At 45.4% G+C, this 25,377-nt stretch overlaps 1 protein-coding gene across 2 annotated transcripts in view; it reads right to left on the reverse strand.

The window, feature by feature from the left end:
- LOC102210717 (xenotropic and polytropic retrovirus receptor 1 homolog) overlaps positions 1–18,740 on the reverse strand; it is a 42,312-nt gene extending 23,572 nt beyond the window's left edge. For both annotated transcript variants that reach the window (XM_005754034.2, XM_005754033.2), the window contains exons 1-2: positions 18,303–18,740; positions 7,049–7,100 (exon numbers count right to left, since the gene is read on the reverse strand). In XM_005754034.2, the coding sequence (XP_005754091.1) occupies positions 7,049–7,100; positions 18,303–18,371 (121 nt within the window). In that variant the 5' untranslated portion in view covers positions 18,372–18,740. The remainder of the gene's footprint in view (positions 1–7,048; positions 7,101–18,302) is intronic.
- Positions 18,741–25,377: the final 6,637 nt, after the last annotated feature.

Raw genomic sequence — 25,377 nt, forward strand, 5'->3', positions numbered from 1 at the left:
GTGGGGGAACTTGCACAATCGGTGGCTGACTAAATACTTTTTTGCCCCACTGTATCTAGAGGTAGGACGTTCTGATGGCCAAATCACACGATCACAACGTGCTTCCAGCACACAGTCATCTAATGTTAACACACCATCATGGAGGGGAAACTCAGCTGTTTTATTAGAAGCTGTTACATGGTTTCCTCACAGTTTTTGCATTTGTATGCTAGGATGCTTCGTTAGGTCGTTTACAGAAGTTTAGAAGCACTAAATCAAGACTTGAAAGATGACTTCAATTGAGACTCCAAACTGGAGTATTTTTGCACAAAAAACAAAAAACGCATGTTAGCTTGAAAGGTTAACAGATTGACGACAGCTTAAGGAAAACAAGTATCAACTGTAATAACGAAGTAAGACATTTAATACTAACCTTTTTTCACATGCAAGAGATCGGGGTAGGATCAAATAATAGGCGTGTACTATTAAAAGCAAAAACATGGCTGTTTTGAGTCAGTAACAACAAGTAGGACGGCTTGATAGGTAGGTTGTTTTGTCAGAACACCGGCTCTAGTGAGCCTCGAGCTCCCGGTCAGCTGTCGAGCTGGTGGGTAGCAGACGTCTCTGAAAACGTCGGAGCACCTTTACAAATATGTGATGTCTGGATAAACCGAGCAGATATTTGAAGCTTACACAGCTACATTCTCGCCTGAAAATATCTTAAAAGTTTATTTTGTGACCCAGAAAAAGTAATAAGAGTAATATTAAAACTGAGTAGCGGCCGCCACTGTTGGAAACTGGAATTGGCGAGAAGGGTCTGGCTGCAGCCACTGTGGAGCGCCATATTGCGACCTCCACAGTAGCCGGAAACACGTCCTCTGCCTGGATACAGTGGAAACCTTGCAAGTGGATCGTAAAGGTTGGGAGTCTTTCATATACTGTATATGAAACAAAATACAAAGATTCATGAACCCATTGGGACTTTATCACCTTTTATCTGAAACGTCACTGGTAACATATATGAGCTAACTGGCATTTAAAGAGTAAAAAAAGAATGTAGACCAAATTTGGGTTTTGATGAAAAGGACTGGAGCTAATTTAAAGTCGGTAAAAGTAGAAAAATGTTTTAATAAGTAAGTGAGGTTTATTTATTAAGCGCTTTTTGTAGACAGGCAGTCACACACACGAGGCTGAAAACAAAAGGCGACAAAGCTTTTGTTACTGTGGCCCCAGATTGTGGAACTTTCTCCCTTTGAGCCTGAGATCTGTGGACTCCGTGGTCGCTTTTAAAAAGCAGCTAAAAACTCATCTTTTTAAACTTGCTTTTGGTTGATTTTGATTTTTAGGTTTTAGCTTCTGTGAAGCACTTTGTGATTTTTATCTTGAAAGTTTTACTAACTTACTTTACTTACAAAGCGCTGTACACAAAGGTAACAATAAAGAAAACATTAAGTAACAAAATAGACAATATAAACAATGCAAATTCAAAACAATTCAGAAGTGTTGATTAACAGAAGGCCTGTTTAAATAATAAAGTTTTAACTGCTTTTTAAAGGATTCCACAGAGTCAACCAAACGTAACTGTGGCGGTACGACTGAAAGGCTCCGCCCCCTTTCGTCTTCAGTCGTGTTCGGGGAGAAACCAACAAACTCTGAGTCTGTGAGCGAAGACAAGAAGTAGCAGAGTATTTTATAAGAAGCTGGGGCCATTTAGTGCTCTGTATGTTAAAACAAGAATTTCATCATCTATTGGGAGCCAGTGTGAAGAATATAGACCAGCAGTGATGTGAGTTAGTAGCCTGGCCGCTGGCCTGGAGGCGGGAAAGAGAGGATTTATCCAAGCTGATAAACAGGCCATTACAATAATGGAAACGCGATGACACAAATGCATGAACAATGTTTTGTGATTCAGCTGAGGAAACCATGTCGGAGTTACAAAATGCTATAAAATATACATTTTATAGCATTTTGTGAACATACACATATTTGGCAACGAACAAGCTGAGAGAGAGTTTCATATTGTTTGCTCTCCTTGAACAGAAATAACAGTGCACAATAATCAATGTTGATGTTAATCAATTAGATGTCCCAGACTCTACTATTAATAATACAGCGGTCCCTCGTTTATCGCGGGAGTTACGTTCTAAAAATAAGCCGCGGTAGGTGAAACTTTAGTTTTTACAATGATTACAGATGTTTTAAGGCTGTAAAAGCCCTCACTACAAACTTTATACACTTTTCTCAGACAGGCATGAACATTTCACACTTCTCCCTCTTGTTTAAACTCTCAAAGTTCAAACCTTTGTAGAAAAGTAAGTCCAGTGTTATAGAATGAAACCAAATGCACCAGCAGGTGACGACGTTTCGTCGACGTTGTTGTGTTTGTTGGGGAGAAAACTCACAAACATACAGCACGTCAGAGTCACACTGCTAACCATCGAAGTTTTATGTGAATTTGACAAGCTGAACGCATTCTGTGCTGAACAGGAGACACCACACGAGACTGACTGACAATGGTCTACAGCCAATCAGGACGCAGAACACAATGCTCTGTAAAAAATCAGTGAAACGGCGAGTCTGCGAAAGGTGAACCGCGTCATAGCGAGGGACCGCTGTACAATCATTTCCAGTAGCGCTGCTGATATATGAAATGGTGAGTTTTGAGGTTGTCTTCAAACAAGTGCATTGAACCAGGAAAGGGTGTTTGAAGGATCAAAAAAGTAAAAAGTAATGACTATTTTATATTTATGAAAAAACCTTTATGCAGAAAAGTAGCAGAGAAACAAAAACATAAGACACGGACACTTTTGGCCACGAACAAGCTGAAGGGATGGTGATTTTGTGTTAAAACACTTAGAACCACGTTTATTTCTCAGCAGCATCGATAGTAACAAAAACACAATTTAGTCTTCGCTGTCAAAGTCGATTTAACTGAAGTGTTTCCGGCTGCTGTGGAGGCTATGAAGAATATGGCTCCCCAGTGGCTGCAGCCAGGTGCTCTTGGAATTGGCTGGGCCGCGCTATGAATTCTGGGATAGGTTGGGCAACGAAGGATACACCCGACCCATCCTTCAGATCTGGGGAAATGAAGGACGCATTTGTCAGGTGCAGAGTCTTTGAATTTGGACAGCCTCCGTCGCTGTCACATAATCGGCCTACAAATGCGGCCTCTGAAGGATGCAGCCCCTGAATTTGGACACAGCTACGATACCGGAGTTGCTTCTTCTTCTTCAGTGTTTAATGGCAGCTGGCATCCTTGTACATGCCGTGCTGCCACCGTCTGTTTCAGTCCGTTACTACACGCTTAAATCCTGCTACTTATTCCTGCGTCTTTCAGGAGCTTACAAAGCTTCAAACGACACGTCGGCTGTTAAATTAGTCGTCGACGATTTTGATGGTCGACGAATCGAATCGTGGCAGCCCTACCGTGAGCGACACATGATGACCTGTGCTAGCTACAATAAGCAGCTAACTGCCCGTCCCTAATCAAACTGAAGAGCGTGCTTCAGCACAACCAAACACGTGAGCCGACCAGAGCTTGGATTATCTTAAAACTGTGATCAAGGTAAACATGTCATTTTTACATTTGCACAGAAACATGTTTATTCTGTGTAAGCAGTTTAAAATTTGTGAAAGTTCAGACGTGATCGGCTTCACACACCACCTCTGAACTCCATCTGGATGCTCGCATCGTGAAACACTGGACAGATGTGACATTTCACTCCGTCTGTACCGCTGACTCTCTGTGCGTGGACTAGAGCCTAAAACAGGTCCTCGGGTTTGAAATCATGTTTGAATTCACAAAGCAGCACTCGCTTCACTTCTGCTGCTGATTAAAAACTAATAGCACTCAGCCGTATACGCAGGATCAATGGTCCTTTGGCAGCTGTAGCCATGTTTGGTGCAAAGCAGCAGTGGAAGCGGCGACACGGTTTGCTGTTTGGGTTTTCTAACATCACATTTGGGACAGAAATAGGCCCTTCAAGTGGTTGAAGTCGCTTCTGTCAAAATAAGATGAAAGATCAGGAAAGCGCACTGTGCTAGTCACGTTGTTTAGTACTGCTTTAAGTCAAGTTTAAGTATGCAGCGCAGTGACACGACCAGGCCTGTCATTACATGATGGAACACAGGCCTCTGATCACTGGTTTGAAGACTTTCTAAGATGATTTGAGGCCTTAAATTTTGGTCATTTTGTGGCTCCTGCTGCTGTATTTTTGCAAAGACACATAATTAAGCAATAATGTAGGCTGAAGTGTCGTCATATAAAATGACTGGAGGTAAAGAACTGCACTTCCAGTCAGAGTGTGATGCTGTTTGTATCCTGGGCTTTCATGTGTTCAGCTGAATCCAGATGAAGCTGTGTGCAAACAAACCAAACTACTGCATAAAGACAGACGTGTGCGTTTCCATCACACGCCCATCTTTGCTGGGCAGCAGATGCCTGCACTGCAATACACATGAAACCTGGGCTAACATTAAACTGCAGTCAGACTCTTCGTGCTTCCCACTGTGGACACCTGAAGGGGCTGCTGGGCTCCCACTCAGTAATGATGTGCGCTGCTTTCTTCAGTCACAAACAAAGACACAAACGCTCAGCAAGCTGCTGCAAACAGGCACAAAGCCATGAGCAGCAACTTGTTTAGTGAACAACACATTTATTGTGAAATCAAGACTGACGTTGGTTTAAATATTGCTGCTGATATGTAGGGACATTAGATCAGTTATTAGCAGGAAGTTTCACCCAGATTTGCACTAAAATCAGACCTGCAATAGAAACGTGTTCAGGAGCAGCGCGTGGAGAAAAAGGCCTGACACAACCCAAACACTGACATCAGGAGGCAGCGACGCCGGCTCGCCGTAACGTGGAGCCGAGTCCTTTTACACGGCGTGAAGTGTCATGGTCTGAGGTGGTGGCTGGAATTTCCATAAGGCTCCTGAACTTACCTGGATCCGCCCCTGGGCGGGGCCAACTCCTCCAGCTCCTGCGCACCTGGAGCCTATTGCAGGCAACAAGCCAGAAGGATTTAAGCCACACGTTGATGTTCATTCGCTGCCAGTTCGTCATCAACACATTTGCTGTATTCAGCTTGGCTCACGCTCCACCGCCGGACTCAGGATTCATTCATTCTGAAAATCTCTCTGTGCCTCACCTGCCTCCCTCCTGCCATCACACTCCATCTGAAGCCCCGGACCTCAGGCCAGCCTTTCCACGCCACTCAGCCTCCCCTGGATTCTCATCACCCCCCTCTCAACACTCTGTCCCCTACTGCAAGTAAGAATTGCCACTCTTACAACTGGCCACTGCAGAGCTGCCTCCACCACCTCCCTAACTCCGCCGTCTTCTCTCCTCAGTGTGACTGTTCCCTGCTCAGCTCCACTCTGCATCTCAGGCGCCGTTCCCTCGCCACGTTTCCCAGGCCACGTCAGACTCCACGTCCTATTGTTCTTTAGTCCTTGCTACGTTTCTTGCACTCAAGCCTAATAAATAATTGTTACATCATCTGCTGTCTCTCACCTGAGTCCTGTTCGTTACAGGCCACTCGGCCCCGTGACAGTGAAGACCAAGAGGCGGAGCCGTCCCTGAGACGGTGAGCTGTTTCGATCCTGTGATCAGTCCCTCACCAACAAACCAAGTGTGACCCGTTCCTGATCCATGTTCACACCAGAGATGGCGCCATACCACTTTTCTATGCCCGATACGACATCGTACATTTGGATATCTGCTGATACAGATATGAATCCGATATGGTCCATTTTGTAATCAATAAAACTGTTTATAGCTTCCTGCAAGTTCGTGCTCAAACTTCAACGCACTGCAGCCAAAGGATTTCACAGTTCAGTGATGCTGATCTTTGTATTTAAACCTTTAGCTCAACTTTCAATCTAAGTGCTTCAAGTAATATTCAAAAGTAAATTAAAATGCAATTTAATGCAGATTTCAGAAACTCTGTTCTGGGAAAAAGGAGTGCAAAGTAATGTTCGTATTCAACAACTTAAAAAACAACAGGTTGCACAGTGGAGCACTTACAGCTGCACATACACATCCAGTGGATCAGGATGGATGTCGGAGCCGTTACCATCATGTTTAACCTCAGACTCAAGTTTCTGTCATTTCTAAACTTAACACAAGGATGAAAAAGGTGTTCTTCATGTTTTGGGGTTTTGTTCAGCCTGTAACAGTTTTTTCCAAAGTAAAACGTGAGTCTGTCCATCGTTCGGTCACAGACGTCCCAGCTCCATATACCGCCTCTGAGGCTGAACGTGGGAGTGCTCCACAAACATTCACAGAGGAACTTGCTTTGTGTCTCTGGGATAGCTTTCTCCGAGATGCCGGTTTGGCAGCACGTAGCGCGGCTCCAGATGCTCTGTGAACGCCAGCCCGCCGACAGGTCCCGCACGCAACAGCCGCTCTGTCACGTGACGCGTACTGCTCCGACGCGCTGAGGTCACGAGCCGGGTTACGCCCTGTCGCAGGTTTTGTGAGGTGCTTTGTGATATTTGATGGATCGGGTTACATTTCTCATTTCTCCTCGATATCCGATCCAGTACTTTAGGTCAGGATCGGACCGATGCCGTATATCGGATCAGTTATCGGATTACTCGATGGAATAATCGATGGATTACTAAAATAATCAGTAGCTGCAGTAAATATATTTTCTGAATATTCTGTGTTTGGAACAGAGAATACTGGACTTGACTAATCGTTATTTTCAGGATCAATCCATCAGCCTAACTGAATGTAAGTAAGGCTGTAACTGGGCAGCACTTGTACTCTGTGTGAGCACTGCCCCCAGTCTGTGCCCAGCTGTCCTAACACACTGAGCTGTAGGCCAGGTTTTCATGATCATATCTTTAAATACTTGTTGAACATCAGTATTTAGGAATTGTTGGGTTTGAACCATGTTCAGCTGTGGCACAAATATCAACGTGTAACACGCGTGGTCTTACACCGACATGATAACACAACAGTTTCCAGTACAAAGCAAGACAGCAACAGCTCTGATAAGTAAGACTGGAGAAGGTGCAAGAAACAGGAAGTTGCATGACTGTGTGTGCATGCATGCAATACCTTCGATAGACGGGGCCTGGTCCTGAGCAGCATACAGCATCTCTTTGAAAGCCTGCAGACACAGTAAAAACACCAGATCAGTCTCCTGTACAAACATATATATCCTATCATCAGGTCAATGAGAGTGATCGGCTTCCACAGCAGCAGCATATCACAGTGCTGTGTGACCCATCTGTGATGAGTTTTCTTCATCAGGTGTTCAGACCTGCTGTAAACAACCTGCAGAAATACTCTCATTACATTCTCCTGCAGTCACAGAGCGTAGTCTGTTATTTCTTTTATTGACCTGTTATTTAGCTCTTCACCCATCCTTTAATAAAGCAGCCTGCTTCATACTGTGGGGCAGTGTACGCTGTGCTTTGTCCCCACTGTGGACAGTCACCCAGTCTCAGTGAGCTGCAGTAGGACAGCAGGACAGTCGCCCCCTTTCATCAGCGCTTGCTCCAGGGTTAGATAGTAGAGTGGTCAGTTAGTCAGAATGCCAGCAGGGCACCGGCTCACAATGAGCTCACTGTGTGCCGGCCCGGCCTGCTGGACAGCCGAGCAGCAGGGAAGCAGGGCGAACGACAGCCCACGCAGTCAGGCCTAAGCTTCGCTGCAGTGCTGGAACAATGCAACTAATCACAGAGTAGGAAATCGATAAAAAGGCAGAAGCTCTTCAATGCCCAATAAAACCTGCAGGCCCGGCTCGATGTTTCTGCAACAACACATTTTTGTAGTTTTGAAGGACAGACAGAAGAGGACACACACTACACTGCATGATGTATGAAACAATCCCACTGTTACTGAACAGGTGAGCTATAACCAGGGAAAGAACTGGGTCAATACAAACCTGACAGAAGCAGAGCTCAAAAACAGCTCAGACCCCTCTATCCTGGAAAACCATCAGCGCTCCAACACAGGCTCAGGCACCTCCTTTATCTTCATGACACATTTGCATCCACGTTCAGCCTGGCTGATGTTGGGCTCAGCTCTTCACACCTCCCTGACGTCTTTAACCGTGTCCAGGCTAAATGTTGAAAACGTTCGATAAAGAGCTGAAATAGCTCACGCCCCCTAGTCTTCCTCACAGACACAATTGATACCAACATCTGAGTGGTGGTGAAGAATGGCCGTGCTATCGCTATCAATACTGCAGAAAGAAGGGCCAGTGCAGTACATACTGGTCCTACTGGTTGACAGAGTGTCTCATGTGTCATCTGCAGGAGTTACCTGCCTCGGTGACCTTTAGCCTGTTTTGCTGCTCTGTAACTAATGAAAGTGGCTGCTGCTGTTATCGAACATCACCCTGACACAAGGCCTACGACCAGCACAAAGCGCTCTCTGAGCCATAGCTCCAAAGCGCTTTCCCACACTGGTCCTGAGGCCCACAGCATGTGTGACATACAGTAAGATGCTGGTGGTCACAGGAGGCTGGCTCAGCATGTGGTCAGGAGCGAGTTTCCAAAACACAACACACAGCTCAACAGGAACAAGGGCGGCTGTGCTTATCCCCGCAGATTACCCTACTTCTGTTCTTTCTCCTTCAGCGCCGCCTCGCTCTCTCTCTCGCAGCTTGTGGCGATCACCACAGGCGTACCTTTGACCCACACCAGCTGACCACAAATCTCTCTCTCCAACTGTGAGGTTTCTCTGCAGTGCTCCTTTTTGTGCATTTACACTCTGCTGTCATCTTTTCCTCACTGGCTGTTGGAAATCTTTCCCTAATCTCCTTCATGCATTCCTTTCCCTCGCTCTTTTCTCCAACCCTGCCCACCAGCACACAAACACTTTGTTGACACCAAACTGTCAGAAGGATTATATGAGTCATAACTGGATTATTGCTCACATGTGTGTCATGTAAAAACCCAGATCTCTCGGTTGTTCCTCATTTTTCTGTCCCCCAGCTTGTGTCCACAGTGCAGACGAGATATGAAGGAGCTCTGCTCTTTAGATGTGAGCCTGAAAGGTGCTGTGGCAGAATTTAAAGAGCTCCCAGGGCTGCTGACAGGTGAGGCGTTTGGGAGAGTTGTTGCAGCGCCGTGACATCACCGGTGACGCACGAGTGATGCGAGCTAAAAGCTAAAGCAGCATTAACGTCTGACTGAGCAGTTCTTTGTTTTCAGCCGTCAGAAAACAGCTTTGCTGACTGTGATGGCAGACAATGCCTCCATGTGTTGGTATGTCTCGGTGACCTCTAATGTAATTAGCTTCATTAGAGAGCCTTCAAGAATGATTTCATTTCTTTTATGGTTTGTCTTAATTGCAAGTACATGGAAACAACCTTCGTATCTGATTACATCATCCTATTTGATGAACGTGGAAACAAAGAGGAGCTGTCACAGATGTCACAGCAAGTTTACTGATTTCTTTGCACACCATGAACTAATGTGCATCTTTTTCATTGCATCGGTTTTTCTTTATTCCACATAGGGCCACAAATACATCCGCAATCACTAATGTTCACAAGTTGCACCTCGACCAGACCAGCAACAAGCGTCTGGAGAATCGGCCACTCTCCTGGCAGAGGGTATTTAAATCGGTCGAGAGTCTGATATCATCTATACACAAGTTAATCTCAGGTGTCACCACTTTACTAAGGTCTGCAGGAAACTGTCTCCCTGAGAGGAGAAGAGACGAGTCAGTGCTTCCTGACCTGTTCCTAACATCCTGAGGGTGAAGCCTGCCATGAACTACAAACTGCTGGAACACCAGTGTTCAGTAATCAGAGTTACTGAAGCCAGTTTGACATCACCGTGGACTCAGAGGCTTTTTATGGTCAGAGGAGACACAGATTGAGCCACGTGGCCACAATGACTAGAAGCATGGTTGGAAGGCGTTCAAACCTACGACTACTGTAAGAACTGGGCTGTTTCCAGAAAATGGAGAGAATAATGAAGGACTACCTTTCAATTCTTCAGCTAGAATCAACAGCTAGACAGTTGCAACCAGGACACAAAGAGAAGAATGAACCCAAACACACATCTGGGTTTGGAATGGTTAGAGCATGCTAGCATGCTAGCATCTGAAACAGCCTATCAAAAGGCCCGACTTTAGCTCGAGTGAAAATGTTCGGACTACGCTTAAACGTTAGCTCCACACCAGCAAACCAAACTATTTAAACTAACTACGCCACATCTGCCAAGAACAGCGACCAGCTATCCAGCCTGAATTACTCCAGATGCCTGCTGATGGCAAAACATCTGGACTTTGCACTGCTGCAGGTGCAGAGATGGTTAGTCACATACACTAGCTGGTCAACAGTTTGTGTTTTTAAAAAGGGAAAAGCTGTGTTGATTCAATGAAGCTAACATTTGTGGGTAAACAGAGCAGAGGGTCTGACCCTGTGCCCTCTGTGTGCGTTTACAACGATGAAACAAACACAACTTTAACAGCACCGTACCACATTTGTCTGACCGGCTTCACGTTGACTTTACCTGTATAGAAGATGCTGTCGAACTTTTCCACAGATCCGTATGCTTCATATGAAAAGAGCAGGCCGATGTCTGCAGCTTTAATTTAACTCAGCATACAAATAACAAACAACAACATGCATTACTGTACAGACATCAGGAGCAGGGGCCAGCAGATCGTACGAGGCTCTGTCAGGGCGGGCTTCCATCAGAGGCTGCAAAGCATTGTGGGACACAGAGACACACTGACAGGTGGGAAATTTTACACAGACGTCAAAGTTGAATGTGACAGGACGCACGCGGGGAAGTTTCATCTGAAGGCATCAGCCAGTGCTCCCAGTGCTCCCAGCATTATCAGCAGTAAATCATTTTACACCCACATATTTACTCAGTCTTTCCAACACTGGTGTTTCTACATGTGTGCCTCTGGCTGCAGAAAGACATGAGGGTTATGACACTGAAGCCTTTTTTTCTGTTCCCTTCAATCTCCACAATTGCCATGTTCCCAGTGTTCCCAGTGTTCTTCTGTGGGTTCTTGAAATGTTCTTGAAAGTCACTACAAGTCAGTGCACGTTGATTATAGTGATGAGCTGTTCATGAACGAGCCGACCTCAGTCAGGAAGAGCTGAAGATTCAGCTGCTCAGCATCCAATGTGGCCAATCACACGGAGAGACAGATTGGGATCATACCATTATGTGAAAGTGGGTAGATGGGGGTAGATGATCCAAAGACAGCGAGTGTAGTGGTACAGGCCGAGTACACAGAGACAGGGGTTCAGATTTAAATGCAAGCAAATATGAGAAAATGAAGAAATGAGCCAAAGGAAAAGGAGAAGCAGCTGTGTTAGTTTTCAGTGATAGAGGAGACTGTACAGCTGAGTGAAGAGAACACAAATATTCATCAGAGCAGGGTCGACAACAACAATGAAGTCTAGGAGCCGTCACCTGTCCCCCTGACCCTGGATCAGCTCTGAGCAGAGTTTAGTTTGATGACGAGCTGGGAGAGATGACTTCGAGCTACTCGTTCTTATAAAGCACTATTCTACTGTCCCAGAGCTCACAGCTCTTCATACAACATGCCACACTCACTCACACAAGCACCTTTTAGTGCTTCCTAGCTAACCTCCACCCACACTGGGGGTGCAGGCATCACCAACCTCCTGATCAGTAGATGATAGAGCAAACTTTGGTTCAGGCTTCAAATGGTAAATGGACTGGTTGTTATACAGCGCTTTTCTACTCTTCTGAGCGCTCAAAGCGCTTTACACAACCTGTGCATTCACACATTGATCTAAGTGCTTTCTAAGTAACATTCATACTCCGATGGATGCATCAGAGAGCAATTTGGGGTTAGTATCTTGCCCAAGGATATTTGGCATGCAGACTCGAACCACCAACCTTCCGATCAGTAGATGACCTGCTCTACCGCCTGAGCTACAGCCACCCCTGTAGCAACATGTATGTTCTCCTCATTTGTGGTAAAGCCATAAAAAATAAGTCTTTAATGAAAAAAGTAGAATAAGAAAATTGCTTACCAACTTATAAACCATATTTCATATTTGCTGAATTAGGCTAAAATAGAAGGCATCAGACACTAGCTGACGGGAGCCGGTTCATTAGTGACCTGAGAGGTTAACAAACAGAGCCCAACTAAACACCAAGGCTGAGTGAAAAATACCAACATGGAAGTGTAAAAACTGCAAACTCTGAAAGCCACTTGGTCCAAAATTAAGTCAGACTGTCAGCGTCAGCAGGACAAATAACATGTTTACAGCTCAGTACATCAGCTGGCCACATCGTTGCTATTCTATTTTAAACTGTAGTGATGGTGAATTTGTGTAAAGCTCCTCCAGATTTGATGCTGTGCTGGCACGGACCTTGGTCTTCGGTTCACCTCACAGACTTTCCAATAGGATTGAAGTAATTGCTTTGTGCAGGCCAGTCATTAAGGTTCAGTCTGGACTTCTGAAGCTCTTCACAAGGAGTGACGTGTGATTGTGTTCGTTTTGGTGTTTGAAGACGAGCAACAACACAGACCCAGTTATCCTTCTTTATTGGAATATATCAAAATCTACAAAATCAGAATGAGGGCAGGTAGTCTGGCACAACACCGTCCATAGGTGATGTTAGGATGTTAAGTGTGTGTGGTGTTTTTTAAAAGCTTAAATTGCCCATGTTTGATCAGCAGGAGATAATGTAGTATAAGCATAACAGAAAACACCAAAGGGCCATTTTCACAGAGGGGTGGGCATCTATGAATTTATGAATGATTTTCCAGTCCTGCTGCACCAACCATCACAAACTCCATCCTGGAGCTGGACGCTTAGAAACTTTCATTAAAACGAGCTCTGCTTCACACTGGTGCACGTTTGGATTCCCAGCAGCTCGCCCACCAGACAAACACAGGCTCTTCGCTCTACAGGTACATGTAAGCCTACGTACTTAAGATGACTCAGCTTAATAAGAACCTGTGGTCTTCAGTTAGTTTACTGTACACCGCCCAGTTTTGTTCAGGCACGCCGTGGTTGAGTGTAAGTAGAGTAAAAACAATCAACTTTTAATTGTAGCAACATGAGTGGAAACATGCTACAATGTTACATGCTCCGTCTATCCAAGTCTTATCCCAGAGCGTGGAAAAAACAACTCTTGTGCTTTAATGAGGTCTGTCACCATTCAGAAAGCCTCCTCTGAATGTCCTCTGACTGAGACAGCGCCTGAAGTAAAACCCTCATTTCACTGTCAGCTTCTCTATTCCTCACCCACCTGAAACCAGCTATCATCAGCAAACTAACTTCCCATGAAGTGCTGCAGCTCAGTTTCCACTTCTGCTGGGAAAATGCAGTCAATGACAAAGCAGGCACATAAGCTACGGCAGGTCATCCACACTACTGACAAACCACGTTGCATAATGTGAGATGCGTCTTAGTTCACATCATGCGTGTCTCCAAATATCTTCTGTAAGTATTTTTCAGTTGGTTTTGAGTCCATGACAGGATTGGTGATTCATTCACAGAGCCACATGCACACCATGGTCAGCACCTTACCAACACTGGGTCTATGACAGGGGTGTCCAGCTCCAGGCCTCGAGGGCCGGTGTCCCTGCAGGTTTTAGACGTGTCCTTGAACCAACACAGCTGGTTTAAATGGATAAATTAGCTCCTCGACATATCTTGAAGTTCTGCAGAGGCCTGGTAACGAACTAATCATGTGATTCAGGTGTGTTGACCCAGGGTGAGATCTAAACCTGCAGGACACCGGCCCTCGAGGCCTGGTCTATGAGCATGCTGGGTTAGATCCTTCCATCTCTGATCAGACTGTTACCAGGATGACTTGTCCTGCAGCAGTACCCACACATTTCTGCACAATGCACACGCAGGTCTTTGTGGATCACAAGCACATTCACACACACACTGCAGGGTGCACGCATCACAAATGTTGATCAGTTCATCAATAGCAGACCCAGATACTTGTGCAGCAAACAGGCGCTTGCACCACAGCAGGACGAAGCCCAAAAGAATCCCCATTTAACGAGTGCTGTAATGTGGAAGCTAATGAAAGGGCTTCATCTGCATAAACTTCAAGCCTAAAGACATGCATGGTTCCTGCATTGATGCTCCTTAGCTCAGTATCAAGCAGGGTGCTGCAGAACAGTTTACTCTGCAGGATCGATACTGGTTCTTCATTTAGAGAAAAACCAGAAACACCAGTTTACCAGGAATGTGCAAATATTCAAACACATGTGGGACATCAGCTGGCAGAGGTGCGTTTGACAACTTGGATGTCTGAGACCAGGCCAGCGTCGCCATTATAAAAGCGGTGTGACATCACACCCACTCTGTACGCGGCCTCGCCTACAGCTGTAGTACAAGTTTGATGTTTCATACACTTTCACTCAACTTTATACATGTTTCTATGATCGAGTTAAGAAGTTAGTCTGGCTGCAGCTGCAGTCCTGTGTGTGAAACACCACGTCTGCACCAGCTCCTGACACAGCATCAGGTTATTTGCTGTTTATGAACGTTAGAAAAGATTTGAAAGAAATCTATTTGTGCTTTTGAACCATACAAACAAACAATGAGAAGAAACAACTCCAAATGGTTTCATTGTTATTACACCCGATCAGCTGGTAACTAAATGAGCCGACCAGTCCCATCTTTCTCTTTTCCACTCACTTCTCCCATTTCTGTCTGGTTCATTATCCTGACCTTCGTCCTCCAACACACACAAACATCTCAACTGTTGATACAGAAAAATATAACCCAGACTCACAGAGCTCCAGCCATGTAGTCATGCAGCAGGGTTTGTAGTCAATGAGCCCGTTGAGTCATACGGATGACCAGCAGGCGTTTTTATTCTTACAGCGCCTGTCTGGTAGACGCACTACGAGCCTGGCACTTTGCATGAAGCTGCTTCCCTCCACAGGTTTACATGGAGCCAGCATGTCAACAGAGGTTGACCCTGGATTAGTATTATTATCATTACTACTACATTTCTCACGCTTTGATGATAAAACTTCAGTAAAAAACACAAGTTGCACAGTGTTGGAAGGTCAGCAGTGCTGGGAAAACTGCAGTCAGTGGGAGCATGCTGGAAACACAGGTTTGTTTTAGCAGACATCCTATCATGTCGGCTCAGTTTATGGGCCTCTGCTGCTCGGCGTTTCACCCAAACAAGCTGACAGAAAACACCGCACACATGTAACGGCCCTGAACCCCACGGCTCTGCAAACGTCACAGGCCCGGGTCCCACATCTTCACAGGACTAAAACCAACACGGCCCGGGGCCAGATTTACAGCTGGGTGGAACAACAAGCTCCATCTGGTCTGTGTCCAAACACTGCAGGGGCAGGAAGAAAGCCTCTGAAACTTCGGAGGAAATAAGTAACAAATACACGGCCATTGTTTGAAATACTCGTCATTCCCTCGCCGTAGCAAAGATATATCAGATTTGGCGTTTTCAAACAAAGGTTATATGAACAAGATGGGAGAGAAGCCAGAGCTGAAATCTATGGAGGAATTCCACAACAGCTTTTATCCAACCATGCAGATCTTATGTCAGAGAGACCAAGAAATTCAAGGTCATCTGAATAATACTGCTCTGAACTGAGTGCATGCATGTAATCCACTGTAACCGTGCATTACATGCATGCACCCGCAGACTGATTAATCCCACACGTATGCAACTGTGTGAACAGAAGATAAAATAGTGCTGCTGTAATACCGTTTATAGTTATAAAGTCCTAAACTCCTATCTGTGAGTGAAAGCTGCCTCTGAGTGTGTCAAAGACACAGATGTACTTACAGTCCCAGCCAAACAGACACGTTCTACTGATGGCGTCAACAACACTGTTAAAGCTGTGGCCCAACATGTCGTCATCTCCATCCTGCCTCCTGATACGTCCACGCCGGCTAAATTTGTCTCTGGACGCGCTCATTAAATGGTAAATGGCCTGCATTTGTATGGCGCTTTTTTCTAGTCCATAGGACCCCAAAGCGCTTCACACTACATTCAGTCATTCACACACTGCTGATGGCAGCTACATTGTAGCCACAGCCACCCTGGGGCGCACTGACAGAGGCGAGGCTGCCGGACACTGGCGCCACCGGGCCCTCTGACCACCACCAGTAGGCAAACACGGGGTTAGTATCTTGCCCAAGGATAGTTGGCATGCAGCCAGGAGGCAGCCTGGGATCGAACCACCGACCTTCTGATTAGTGGCTGACCTGCTCTGCCACCTGAGCTACAGCCACCCTACATTAGCACACATACATACTACAACTAAGGGTGGTCCTAGATGTCTGCACTTCTATCTATGCACTTACAGGTAAAAACAGAGCAAACAGCAGGCCAACCAACGCACTTCCTCTAGACGGTCTTTTAAGCCGACCGCTCTTTCGTCACCTTGGTTTGGGCTAAAGTTAACGTCATTTACAACAGCTGCAGGAGTCTTTATTTAAACAGAAAGTAAATGTAGACAAAACTGTTCTGTGTGCACATGTTTGTGTGTCTGTGCAGCTTGCCACCATCAGCACTCTTTGCTGATGGACACTTCCATCAGACTAACTTTACCGGCTTGTCTCCAAGTCAGCAACTCTCTGTTTCAGCTGAGGCTGTTTGTTTTGTGATTACAGGTGATTACATTAGTGCCTGGAGCTGCCGAGCTGTGCTAACCTAATGTGAATTTTAAAAAGCTACAAGGCTGATAAAACACCGAACAAGGCTGCTAATACCATTTCTAACTTCTGGAAAAGGTATTTGGCTCCAAGCTAAATGTGAATGTCACACAGGAACACCAGATTAAAACAACGTGTCGGGAGCGCCGAGGAGACGACTGATGGCTTCTGACTTCAAGCCAGAATCTCAGCTCCAGCTCACACAGACTGACAAATACAGAGATGCAGATTTGACCCAATCAATGCTTCAGCTAAACAAACAAGTATGTAAACAAGCTCCTACTCATCCTGATGGCTCCAGTTTTGCTATGCTAGCAAATTCAGTGCAGCTGTACCAGTCTGTGACTTGTGAGCAAATACTGTCACCAAAAAGGCCGACACCGCTGCTCACAGCTACGAGAGGAAACCTGAAGACAGGAACATGACACTGGAGTCCAGCCACAACGAGGCGGTGTACAACACTTCTTGATGCAACTTTATAGCTTATGTCTACACATACATATTGACAGAGGCTGTAACAGCAGATGATATTTGATGCATGTGTTTTTATTGGCCTGTTGCAACTGGAATCAACCACTTTATTCTACACACTGATTGCATGTGAACGCAGAGGTCCAGGATTATCGTGGTCTATGCCTGGTGCTTCAAGACTCTACACTAACTTTGGGGCTTCAAGGTGCAAGTAAGGATTTGGTTGTAAGTTGACAAAAGGTTTCCTTCTGCTCATATCTGAAGATAACAAATTATCAGAACTTTGCCAAAAATGAATACGTAAACACCTTAGAGTCTGCGGCTCTGCGCAAACATCACTCTACCTGGTGTTATTAATCCACTGCTGGGATTTGAAGCCCATAAACTTATTGCTCTAAACAGGAACTCTTGTTGGGGCAAGTGGGAACACGGGAACTCTGAGGACAACAACGATCTTATTTCAGTTAGTTCACAAAGTAAAAAGAAAGCAGAAAACAAACACTGGCAGTGACTATGAGCCCAAATCTGTAATACAGCCAATTCAGCGTGAAAAATCCACACAGGGCCTACACGAGTCCCCGACGCTCTGCTGGGTCTCACTGATGTTTCCTCAGTTGGTATTTGGATGATGGTGCTGAAGAGCTTTGTCCGATTCCCATCGGAGTGCTCACAGCAACCTTGACGAGCGCAGCACGCGGTCAGTTGCAGGGCGTGAGGCTGCAGTGTTGTTCATGTATGTTGTTGTTTACACTGACAGACCCTGGTGCCAATCAGGCTCCAGCAGAGATCGATGCCATTGATGGCTCACAGGTCGACCTGAGCACCGCTCCCTGACCGCCCACACTCAGCTCAGCTGGTTAACGACAGACACCGGGGTTAACGGTCCAAAGATTAACGGGCTCGATAAACGATGACTCAGCCGAAACGGGTTTGTCTCCTAAACACATCTGGGAGGACACGCGCGTGCACGCCAACACACGGGACTCCGCGGCTCAAACCTGCAGAGCAACAACATCTAGCTAGCCTAGTTTGCCTGGCTAACGCTAACGACCTGCTGGTGCTTGTATTGAAGCACATCCGCTGAAGGACCCCTGGTGTTTTCCTGTTAAAGCACGACGGCCATGTTTAAATAAGATTTCTAAAATGAAGTAACCGGTTGTGTAGTTAGCCAGTGTGCTAACTAGCTGCTAGTAGAGGTTTAACGTGAAGCTAACTCACCTCATACTGGATGTACTGCTTCCTCCACTCCGGGGTGATGTGAGCTGACAGATGCTCCGTGAATTTCATGTCGGCCGCGGCGTCAGTCTTCCTCTCCTACCGTTACTATAGCCGGGAGGCGGCAGCGGGAGGCTTTCGCTGCTTACACAGCGACTCTCATCCAAAGATTATGCTCAGAGAGGTGCCCTTTTGTCTTTACGGGTAACCTAGCTAACTACCGGCACAGCATCTCCGCTGTCTCAAACACACTCGACGAAGTGTTCGCGGAGCTGCATCTCAGCTGAAGATAAAAACCGTAATTCTGTTTTTATCGCTGTGTTTCTGGAGGACAGGCCAACAGTGTTGGCGTTAGCTGGGTCTTCCTCGCTCGCTGTCGTTCATCCTCTACCTCTCTCCACCTCCTGTCTCCCGCTGCGTTCGCGTGCAGTGGGAAATATAAGAACGGGCCGAAGATCGGCGAAGGTAAAGTAGTGGTGGGTGTAACGAGGTGTGGCTTTCTTCGTGAGATGTCACCAGATGTGGGGAGTAAACTGGTCGTTTTTAAGCTTAATGGTGAGGTAATGAGCTGGCTTAGAGACGACTCAGCGTCATAATGTCATCACATTTAAATTTATCGAATGAGGCCAACGCAGAAATGCCATAAATGTCACATTTTTAATGGCAGGCTTCCAGCTGAAGTCTTCCCTGCTCTTTGATACCAGTAATGATTTTCTTATAGTCTCAGTCACTAGTTTTATTCTTACTGAAGACAGCGTTATGTTTACTCTGGAAACGAAGGTGCCCATTAGAGTTAAAGAGGAGACACCCGGGTGTGCTTGCTTATGCATCTGTAATAGACACGTAGGTAGCCAGTGTGCCTGTAGCGTCCTGTTTCACTGCATGATCACACTACTTTCACAACTCGAGGATTCGTAATGGCAATGGTGATGGTGACATCATCATCACCAATAGGTGACATCATCATCATGTCTATGTTTCATATATAATCCACGTTTTGTTTTGATTAAAATGTCCTACAAGCCCTCATCTGTGTATCTTAAAGCTAAAAGCACAGGTTCTTTTACTGTCAGTGAGACTTTCTACCAGCATAAATAAAGGACAGTCACTTTGGCAAAAGCTGATTGCAGCTTCTACTTTGTGATGGGAATGTTCTTTCAGGCTTAAAAGGACCTGACATCATGCATGAGAGATTTGTTCGACCTATTACTGACAGACAGACAACAAATGATTTATAACAGTTTAAATTCCTGCCATTTGCCGCTGAAAAAGCTTTTGATTCTGTTAGATGGGAGTTTTTATATCGGGTTCTAAAACGTTTTGGTTTTAATAACCAGATTATCAATTGTTTGAGGTGCTTATATAATTGTCCTTCTGCCAGGATAAAGGTTAATGGGGACGTCTCAGGTTTAGTTCTTCTTAAAAGAGGGTGTAGACAGGGCTGTCCTCTTAGCCCTGCTCTATTTGCACTGTTTATTGAACCATTGGCACAGGCTATTCGACAATGCGAGGAAGTTACAGGAGTTACCATTAACGGCAAAGAGCGTAAGGTTTGTCTATATGCAGATGATGTCCTGGTGACTCCTACTAAACCTGACTTTAGCCTACCAATATTACTATCTTTGCTCAATACGTATGGCTCATACTCTGGTTACAAGTTAAATCTTCATAAAACTCAAATTCTTACCTTTAAATATAATCCAGATAAATATATTCTAAAACTCCTCAAAGAATAATTGGAGTAAAAACGTAATTAAATATTTAGGGGTTCAATGAATGAATAAAAATGACAGTATTACCTAAACTGCCTTATTTATTCCTGGCATTGCCTGTCGAGGTGTCCTCTAGGCAACTTATCGAATGGAAAAGAATGTTCTCAAATTTTGTTTGGGGAAAACACAGACCTAGAATAAAGTATAAGACATTGTAATTATCTAGAAATAAAGGAGGCATGGTCTTCCATGTCTACAAAATGATTGTCAGGCTGCACAGTCAGAGTCCTGACTGCATGATGCGACTCAACATGTGACGCCAAATGGAAAGAAATGGACCAGGCGGAAGTTCGTGTTCCCCTTTCGACTATTCTTGGAGATAAATCATTGATACAGTCATTTTTAAATAAGGTATCCTACTGCATAAATGTACCAGTAAGTATCTGGTTCAGGGAATTTAAAGATAAAACGTTTGAAAGAGATGTGAGAATACTACGGTGACCAGCATATGATACAGCCCTGCAAATATTGACAGTGGGTTTAAAATCTGGTGCAACCTGGGTGTCACTGCATGCTGGAAAATATCATCTGAAAAAGGTTTAGATACCTTTCAACAAATGTCAGTTAATTACAACTTGGAGAGAGGTGATTATTTTAGATATCTCCAATTAAGATCTTAATAACAATATTATGTCTAAGGAGAGAAAATCTCTAGTTCAGATCTTTATAAACATATCCAAAGGGAAAGTGCTAAAAAAACAAATGTCTATGATATACTCAACACTACAAACTGAAAGGAAATTGTCTCCCACCTATATTAAATGTAGAAATGGAGAAAGAGGCTGGAATAGAGCTATCTGAAGAAGATTGGTCTAATATATGTAAAACTACAGCCACTACTATGAAATCAGGCGGGGCCCTTGCTTGATTTAAATGCCATGTTGACATTAGAACTTCATTCTTCTTTTCCCAGTTTTCTCCAGAAAGTAAATATTTCCAACATAATGCTGTGTGCCTGGAAATTCAGCTAAACTGGTTTTTACAGTCATTGATTTCAGTGAGCTGTAGATTCCAATGACACTTGAATGCCACATATATGACGTTGCCACCTTTGGAACCGAGTGACGTTTTTTTGTTTTCCGTATTATTATTTATTTATTAATTATTTAATTTGGACCAGCGGAACGTTTGCGCATGCGCTCTCCGTGTTAGCGCCTGACTCGATCAGATGCGGATTTATTTTGAAGTATTAAAAACAAATATGAAAACACAACACGGGGACCTGCTGGCGTGTAGTAAAATGAGATGATTGCATATGTTTAATGATGACACCGCATCAGCCAGTAATACTGTGATACTGGTTATTCCGCACCCTCACTCAGGCAGGAGATCCACGGTTCATGTTCGAGTGTTTGTCTGCAGTCAGACTCTATGAATCGGTGCGCTGCTGTTACCTAAAACACTCAGCTGGGTTAGGAGCGCAACGGGAAGTGGTCGCGAGCGTGGAGCCGTGTCAGTAACCACGCGGATGCCTGGAGTCTTTGGACTCGACAGTGTGAGGAGCCCCGCTCTCTGGAAAGCCGTGTGGCTAATCAGGCTCTGGGTAGTGATTCAACAAAGTGATTCTCCACGCTGAGCAGCGTTATCGTGCAACCCACGTGGAGTGAAAGACATCAGCGCCATCTGGTGTTTGAACAACGTTTCGCATGTTATAGGGTTGAAGCGTTAAACGGTTTAACTTCATGGTTATTGGTTAAATGACTGACCTGTGACAAAATCACAGAAACAGCGCAGTGTGGAGGAAAACACAACACACGCACAACATGTTCTGTTTGTGGAAGGAGCTCGGAAAGAAACACGCCTGGACAGCTTGTTGAAGAAGCTTCTTCAGCTCTAAGAGCAACAGAGTCCCACATTTGAAGCCCTATGGGAGTGTCCCCAAGAGGGGCGTGGACCCCCTATTGATCCTCTGCCTAATCGAGCAGGGTGTGAAAACAGGTGTGGGTCACAATCAGCCACGGTCTCAGGTGAGCCCACGTCTCATGTAAGTGGGATCTGCGATTGCATTTTAAATATGAAATATTGTGCACCGGCTGCAGTGGTCATGTGTATATCCAGCTGATTGTGAAGGATTAATGTGACATGCCTTGTCTGTGTAAGGACACAGAGAGGTTACATAATCTGTGTGCGTTTGTGTCAGCGTGGATGGAGCAGAGTGGGTGAAACACACAACGAGCGTTTCTGAAATCCTGGAGACAGCTGACAGACCCCCGTGGAAACACCCAGAGACGCAGGGAGACTAAATGCAGCTCAGTCCTTGCTGAGGATTAACAGGCAGCCCGGCTCAGATTAGACTGGCTTGTATAACGAGGACGTTTAGATGTAAACAAGCTAAACAGAATATTAGAAAGAGTGGGCCACAGGAACCTGCTCCCGTCGGGCTTCTGCTCCCACCAGTTTCCTTCACATGAAATTAAGTGACTGCAGCGTTTAACGTAGCCAAATGTCGTCTGAGACCGAACACACGAATACATCTGTTGTTATATCGCTGGGAGCGGCAGTGAGGCCACGCTGCTCTGTGGCTTCCTTGTTATACAGTAAATGTCCCAAAAGTGTTTCTGGTGGAAGCGTGCACGCTCTCTGACCTGCTGGTTTCAGCCTCGCTGTCCAGGTGGCTGCTCACTGCTCACCTGGTTTTTATGTGTTATTTTCAAACATCATTGGTTAGTGGATCAAATGTGTTTGGATCTACTTATGGGTGAGAATGACATATTAGAAGTAGAACATTGTTATCATATGAAACATTACTCTGGTCCCCAGCAGAGCCTCACTCGGGCTTACTTTAGGTTTTCACTGTAAAAAGCTTTTTCAGCTGCTGAAGCGCAGATTTATGGACGCTTTGGTTCTTCACGGTGTGCAAGTCCATTTCAGGCAGAGGAAAGAATTACCACTTTGTATTTGGATCCAAATGTTTTATTATAGAAATCACACAGAAGTCAGCATTTACTGTTATTACACGTACAGCGAGGGTGTTTCTGCAGTGAGACAGTCAAGTCAGCGCACTCCTGGTCAGAGTCACTGTCCTGCTCTGTGCACACATGCATACATAAATAAGTGCACAGCAGCTTTTACTGTAATCCGGCTGCGGTGGAGCAGCAGAGGCTCCTCTCTTGGCATTCACCGCGTGCCTTAATTGACTGATTTTAAATCAAGGTCCACTGTGAACACTGAGGGAGGAAGCCAGGCGTCACAGACAGATGCTGGTGATGACCTTTAGGTTAAACTTTCTGTTCAGGTCCATTTCTCTCTCACACATGCATGTCTACAGGTCTGTAGTACTCACACAGCTGCCGTGGTTCCTGTGAGACTCACTTTTTTACCTGTAGTGCTTATTTCCCTGCTCACCTTGTTCCTTTCTGTGTCCTTCACAGCAGCTGTGAGCTGGTAACACCTGCCTGCCCAACAAACGCAGTGAACAGCAAAAAAGAGCTTTTTCCTGTCAAGGACACATCAAGCAGGCAGCCATTACACAGCAGAGCCCGGCTGCCAGGCTGGAGATCCGATGGAGCCTCATCAGAATGTAAACAGATGGAGGAGGATCACGCGGAGTGAAGATAGAGATGCTGTTAACAGAAATCTGTTTGTCTTTTATGCTAAACTGTCATTAGTCCTTAAATCTGCATAAGTAACGCTATATTCTGTTCACAGTGATGTTACACAAATGTGATTACACAGTAGTGCACTGAATGGCGCACAATGCCATACAAACACAGCGCTACACACAGTGACAGGCAGCTGCACACAAAATGTCCCTCTCGGAATGTTACATAAGAGCGCGTTTTGATCAGGATTACACCCGCCGACGTTCAGTGGAGCAGATTATCGCAGCGTGCAGGCCGGACGGTGCAGCGACCGCCTGTATGCTCCAACAAGGCCCACAGCACCGCAATCTGCCAGACAATAAGAGCTGGAAATGTGCGCGGACAGAGAAAGCAGCCTTAGATACACCAACACACATCTCAGTGATCAATAGGCATCATCTGCGCTTCCATTCACAACACAAACACATCAGAAGCCACATCGCTTATAATACCAGGACGGAGCTGGCTAAATATGCAGAGCCTCGATATCTGCAGTGAAACGCGGAGCCGCGCGTCTCCTTGTCGCATTATCTTCTTCAGAATCCATCCTGGAGCCTCACATCCTCCCTCTGCTGCGCTCCTCTCCAAAGAGAGCAGCACAAAGAATAAATCAGAGGTGAAAGCAGTAAAAGCTGCTCCCTGCAGCCAGCCTGTCCTCTCCTCCCCGAGAGAAGTGAGAACGATCTCGGTTAATTGGTCTGAACAGACGACACGGATTAGTTAAAGGAAATCAAAGTGTTTGGACTCATCCTCCTGGACGGGCGGGCGGCGGATTACGCAAAGGACAAGGCAGGGCGGGGTGACGTCACCACACAGACAGATGCACTCCTCTCTCACGCGCACGCGCACACGCACAGCTGATGCTGCCTCATTATTTGGTTTAAACTCTGATTTAAACGATAAGAATAAATGTGTTGGTTCAAATCTTTATGTGACTGGCTTTACAAATATGAATGAATTTGGGACACTTAGGACTCCTGCAGCTCTCAGCCACAGCCTGGATTCTACATGAAAGACATAAACACTGTTACACAGTACACAAGGAACATGTTGTGATGTCAGAGACCTAAACCCAGTCTGCGTTTTCTATGTTTAACTTATTGGAAGAAGCAAAAACAATCAAACAAATCAAATATGACAGTTTCGCTGCAGGAAGGCTTTTCTCACAGGCTCAGCTAATTACACAAAGAACACAAAGCCAGGCAGCGTCCACCCGTCACTCAAAGCTGCTAATGCTGGACAACTTTACATGATGGTGGGTCGGTCTCTGTGTCAGTATGTGGGAACACCAGCTGAGGCACAACAATCACCTCTTAACACACCGACTTAATTGTATTTGTGTTGATTTGTAACAGTGTGTGTACATGCACACTGATGTCTGATGAATCGCTGAAGGAGTTTTTTAAATTAAAAATCAAACTGATGATGTAACCAGGGTCATTTGGCTGGTGGTTGATCCAGTGAGTTTCAGAGAGGTGGGTCCAGTAAAAACACCACGAGGCCTAAAAGTATACAGGCTGCACGTCACAGTATCTCTGCCTGTGCTGCACTCATGTCGTATTTCTTTGAGGGAGTGCATTAAAAATACTGCTTTCGTTTTGCATCATATTCTGTGTTACAGTAGTACTTTGATTCCAACTGTACCGCTGTGATGTGCTCTGAGGCCTGTTCTGTTGGTTGGACACTTCCATGTGCAGTACTTATATTTCAACTGAATCTCAATCA

This window comes from Pundamilia nyererei, unplaced genomic scaffold, assembly GCF_000239375.1.
Source record: "Pundamilia nyererei isolate P.nyererei 1_Seehausen unplaced genomic scaffold, PunNye1.0 scaffold00496, whole genome shotgun sequence".
In the NCBI taxonomy this organism is placed as follows: Eukaryota; Metazoa; Chordata; class Actinopteri; order Cichliformes; family Cichlidae; genus Pundamilia; species Pundamilia nyererei.